The sequence below is a fragment of the Triticum urartu genome, chromosome 3A, assembly GCF_056163025.1.
Source record: "Triticum urartu cultivar PI428250 chromosome 3A, HENAU_Tu73, whole genome shotgun sequence".
Classification (NCBI taxonomy): Eukaryota; Viridiplantae; Streptophyta; class Magnoliopsida; order Poales; family Poaceae; genus Triticum; species Triticum urartu.
Genome location: NC_141875.1, coordinates 684,309,688 through 684,315,042, shown reverse-complemented (window position 1 = coordinate 684,315,042; position 5,355 = coordinate 684,309,688). Strand labels below are relative to the sequence as shown.

General features: G+C 49.7%; 1 protein-coding gene across 1 annotated transcript; it reads left to right on the top strand.

Annotated features, from left to right (window-relative positions):
* The first annotated feature begins 4,464 nt into the window (after positions 1-4,464).
* LOC147981577 (uncharacterized) lies at positions 4,465-5,054 on the top strand. The gene is made up of 2 exons (XM_087517167.1): positions 4,465-4,900; positions 5,008-5,054. Exons 1-2 carry the CDS (start codon positions 4,480-4,482, stop codon positions 5,052-5,054), a joined length of 468 nt encoding a protein of 155 aa, XP_087373293.1. The 5' UTR covers positions 4,465-4,479.
* The last annotated feature ends 301 nt before the right edge of the window (positions 5,055-5,355 follow it).

The following is a 5,355-nucleotide window of genomic DNA, read 5'->3' as shown; positions in this document are numbered from 1 at the left end:
AATTCGCCTGTGTTGTTACCTAATCATGGTGCAGGAATTGGACGTGGAGCTCGCCTGGAACTCCTCCCTGACGGACCTGCTACGTCGCCAGTGGTGCACATCGATCGGCCGGTGCATGCACCGCCTCCCGCCCTCGACCCCGCACCGGGCACCCTGTCTCCAACCACGCCTGGGCCGGAGCCCATGCTGGCTACTGCGACCGGGCCAGAGCCTGCGACGGCCTCCTCTGAGCAGTCTCCGTCGCCGCCACCTCGCCCGGACTCCCCTCCATCGTCGCCCTCGCCATCCGTGTGGGCGTCCTTGGTGCCTACTTCGCCCGGGTCTGCAGCGGCTCGCACGCCGCCGGGGCCTACGTCGCCTGGCCTGCTGTCGCCTGGTCCGCCGACTCCTAGCCCGACGTCACCCGGTTCTTCTTCGCCGGTGTCGCCTGGACCAGCCTCACCTGCTCCGGACATCCCGCCGGCCCCCGTGTTTGCTCCCCCGCGGCGTCCACACACTCGCAGCCGCAGTGGCATTGTTCGTCCCAAGGAGCGCACCGATGGCACTGTCACCTATCTTGCTGCTTGCCTGGCTCATGTTGTCGATGATCCAACCGCCGAACCACGCAGTTACCAAGCCGCTATGAGTATTCCACACTGGTGGGCTGCTATGGAACAAGAATATTATGCTCTTATGAAGAACAAGACCTGGACACTTGTTCCCCCTCCGTCTCGCGTCAACATCATTGATTCAAAGTGGGTGTTCAAGGTGAAGAAACATACAGATGGTTCGATTGAGCGCTACAAAGCGCGCCTCGTGGCTAAGGGCTTTAAACAGCGTCAGGGCCTGGAGTATGAGGATACATTCAGCCCAGTTGTCAAGCCTACCACTATTCAGCTTCTTCTGTCTCTGGCAGTTTCTCACGGATGGTCTCTCCGCCAGCTTGATGTGCATAACGCTTTTCTTCATGGATTGCTTGAAGAAGAGGTTTACATGCGGCAGCCACCTGGATTTGTTGATCACACTCAGCCTCATCATCTCTGTCATCTGACGAAGGCCATATATGGATTGAAGTAGGCTCCCCGTGCCTGGCATGCTCACCTGGCTTCAGCTCTACGCACTCATGGGTTCATCCCTTCGACGGCTGATACTTCACTGTTCTTGTTTCAGCGACCGAGTGTGACCATGTACCTCCTTGTGTATGTGGATGATATTGTCCTGGTGAGCTCATCCCCGAAGGCTGCTGATGCTCTTGTGACTGCACTTGGTCGTGATTTTGTAGTCAAGGATTTGGGACAGCTTCATTTCTTCCTGGGTATTGAGGTCGCGCATCAGTCTCGTGGCAGTTTGGCTCTCACCCAGAAGAAGTACTCTCTTGATCTCTTGCGTCGTGCTGGTATGCTCAAGTGCAAGCCATCCCCTACGCCCATGTCCTCCACTGACGCCCTTTCTACTGCTGATGGTGCTCTTCTCTCTCCTGAGGATGCTACTGAGTACAGGAGTATTGTTGGTGGCCTACAGTATCTGACGATCACGCGTCCTGATCTCTCATTTGCGGTTAACAGGGTGTGCCAGTATCTTGATGCTCCCACTGATGTACACTGGTCTGCTGTGAAGCGCATACTGCGTTATGTGCGTCTCACTGTCTCCTTTGGTCTTCACCTGCGCCCCAGTTCCTCCGGAGTTCTATCTGCATTCTCTGATGCTGATTGGGCTGGGTGTCCAGATGATAGGCGATCCACGGGGGGACATGCTGTGTTCTTGGGTCCTAATCTGATCGCCTGGAGTGCACGCAAGCAAGCCAATGTTTCCCACAGCAGCACAGAAGCTGAGTAAAAGTCGGTTGCCAATGCAACTGCTGAACTTATACGGATTGAGTCCCTACTTCGAGAGCTAGGAGTTGCTCAGCCACATCCTTTGGTCCTTTGGTGCGACAACATCAGTGCTACGTTTCTATCGTCAAACCTGGTGTTCCATGCATGGACTAAACACATTGAGATTGACTATCATTTTGTGAGGGAACGTGTTGCACAGAAGCTACTACAAGTCAGGTTTCTCTCTCCGAAAGATCAACTTGCGGACATCTTCACCAAGCCTCTACCTTCTCCCATGTTTGAGGTCTGTAGGCGCAATCTCAATCTCCTAGATACTTCAGGAGTGAGTTGAGATTGAGGGAGGGTGTTATGTTAGGTTGATCTCTCCACCGAGTGGGCTCAATGGCCCATCGGGCCCTGATCTATTCGCGCCCTGATCAGGGGCGCCCAACCGTTCTATGGTTGGTGGGCCCCTGTGACCTGCGATATATAAAGAGGTGGGGGCTGGGGCGCACGGTACGAGGTTCACCGTGCCGCCAGACTCCCCACCGATATCCCCTTCCGATCTAGGGCAATCGCAGTGCTCACGGGAAGCACCACTGCCACCTCTCCATATCGATCCCTCTGCGATCACCGGCCCCTACATCAGCATGGCCGGCTCTGGATCAAGCCCATCCGCACCCAAGGAAGGTAGGTTAGCGGAAAGATCTAGCCTACCACAATCCATAGGATCTATCAATGGTACCAGGCCATCTTGGTTAGATGTTTTTCGGTAAAAAGATAAAACACAGAAAGAAATAGAGATCCCCTCCCCCAAGAACCCTAGACAGGGCAAAGAACGAACCCTTCAAGGAAACGGAAAAAGTAGAGCCGCCGCAAGTCCGCGCCATTCCTCTCGATCTCGATGCGCATAGGCAAGACGAGGCATCGAGAAGAAGAACACCACCCCTTTTCAGGGGCAAAGATCACCACCACCGATCCATTCGACGGCGGCGCGCTCACCGCAAGGGGAACACGCGACCGATGAAGGGGTCGGCAGGGGCGCAGCCGCTCAGTCCATCTAGGTCGCCGTTGTGTGGCAGTTGCCTCTCTTTCTCTCTGTGGGGAGGTGGTGGATGGAGACTGTAAAAAGAAAAGAAGGGGAAAAGAGTGCTCGGGCGGCGCATTGTCGTCGCCGGCGGCCGGCGGAGCCCCGACCCCGCTGCATCACAAACCGGGCGAGGAGACAGATCGGAGACGGGCTCCTCTCTCTCTGCCACAGGAGGCTCATGCAAAGAGAAAAAGGGGGGAGGGAGGAGAGCTCGAGGGAGCGGTGGCTATCAGCCCCGTCTCCGGTGGCCAGCGGCCGGCCTAGTACCGTGGCGGCCCGGTGAACGGGACAACAATGCCTGGGGAGAACAAAGGGAGACGAGCGGCACGCGAGGGGAGGAAATGGATAGGGTTTCCCCTCGTCCCTGCCGTTTCGGTCGGTTTTGTTCGCCCGCAACGAACGCGTGGCCGTCAGATCCAATCCGACGGCTATGACGCAAACCCTAGCGCTGGGATGGGCCACTGGGCCGAAAGTGGACTCGCACGGCTGGGCTCTGGTTGGTTGGCGCGCTGAGCAGGCTGCGAGCAGCTCAAAGAGAGGCCGTGGGCTGCAGGCCTCGCGCGCCAGGCCGACGCAGGGGCTCAGCTGCTGTTTTATGTATATAAATTTCCAGTGCTTTTGTCCATATTTTGGGCAGATTTACAATAGTTTTTTCTGTGCAATTTTTTCCAACGAAAATTTTGTTTAGAAAATAGAAAAGTAAACAGAAAAAGTTTCTGAAAATGAAAATAGAAAATTTTTAGAAAAAGAAATGTTCATGAATTTTTATAAAGAAAATAATAAAGTTCATGAATTTTTTAAGGAAAAGATTCTGTAAAGAATTAAAAGTTCATGAATATTTTTCCGCTGCATAAATAATTAATGCTCTTTTACACAGAAAATAAAAGTTAACATATAGTATTAAGTTTTTTAAGAGCATTATTAAAATGAATATGATTATGTTATTGTTTATGACCAACGTTATTAATAACATGATCATGTTTTATTATTGAAATTTAAAGGTGCATTTATTTCTAATATTTTTCCCAACGGTAATATAGATTTAATTGCATAGACAATTATATGTTTAATTTGACCAATGTTAGATTAATGCATATGATTGTTATATTGATGTCACTTAAATTGCGATTTCAGGAGGCTTTCACTTGATGAGTTGCCTAAAAGAAGTTCCGACACTCAGAGGTGACAACCACACTGAGTGGAGGAAGAAAGTTGAACTGGCATTTGTTTGTGCTGATCTGGACTGGGTTCTGAATGAACCACAGCCGGTCAGAGCTACAGAGCCGGTAAGAGAGACTACTGATGATGATGCTGCTTGGGATAAAAAGAGGGGGGATTATGATCCTTTGGAGATGTCCTACATCATAGACAATCAAAAGTGGGTCAATGCAAATAAAAAAATGCATGACCTTTATAAAGAATACAATTAAGAGCACCATTGTGGGCTCCATTGCAGAGTGCACTTCAGCAGCAGAGTTGCTGACAAAGATAAAGAGCCAGTTCACTGGCTCTTCAAAGATATATGCCACCTAGGTGTTAAAACAACTTGTGATAGAACAATACACAGATGGTGGAATAAGAGAGCACATCCTGAGGATGAGCAATATGGCAGCAAAGTTAAAGCCCATGGATGAGGATGTGGAGATCAAACCAAAGCTCCTGGTCCACCTGGTCATGGCTTCACTGCCAAAGGAGTTTGAAACTTTTGTTGTGAACTATAATATGTCACCTGGAACATGGGACATAGAAAAGACAATTGCTATGTGTGTCCAAGAAGAGGACAGACTAAAAGCTTCACATGGTGGAACACTCAACTATGTGAAGGATCATAAGAAAAAGAACTACAATCAAAACAGCAAAAGTTCTCCTTCAAAGCCACAAGGAAAAGCTCCCTATCAGCATCAGCGTCAGCAACAGTCTTTCCCAGTGGACAAAGACACTTGTCTCCAATGCAAGCAGACCGGGCATTACAAAAAAGACTGCCCTATTTGGCTGAAGTCCTTAATGGCAAAGCAAGGTAACAACATTGTTTCCTTAGTTAATGAATCCTTGTACACACAGTTTTCGAAATCTACTTCGTGGATTGACTCAGGGGCAACTGTTCATGTTGCAAATTGTTTACAGGGATTCCATTCGACCCGGACTACGCTAAGAAGAGAAGGAGGCATTGAAGTAGCCAATGGAATAAAAGCGGAAGTTGAAGCTGTCGGCGACATCTCCTTGGAGTTAGCTGATGGATTCAATCTTCTACTTAGATATGTTCTTTATGTTCCTTCATGTAATAGAAACTTAATTAGCGTTTCATGTTTGGACAAAGAAAATTATGAGTGTTATTTTGGACATGGCAAGTGTGCCATCTGGTATAATAATGCTTATGTTGGTAATGCTTTACTACATGATGAGCTTTATTTGTTATCACTTCGTGAAAAAGTGCATTCTGTATGCAATGTGAATGAACATGTTTCCGCGTCG

Excerpts from the sequence above, each read along its gene's own strand:
- LOC147981577 (XM_087517167.1), top strand. The coding sequence starts at position 4,480 with ATGAGCAATATGGCAGCAAAGTTAAAGCCCATGGATGAGGATGTGGAG. Across the intron at positions 4,901-5,007 it reads GTCCTTAATGGCAAAGCAAG|GGATTCCATTCGACCCGGAC; the intron begins GTAACAACATTG and ends AATTGTTTACAG.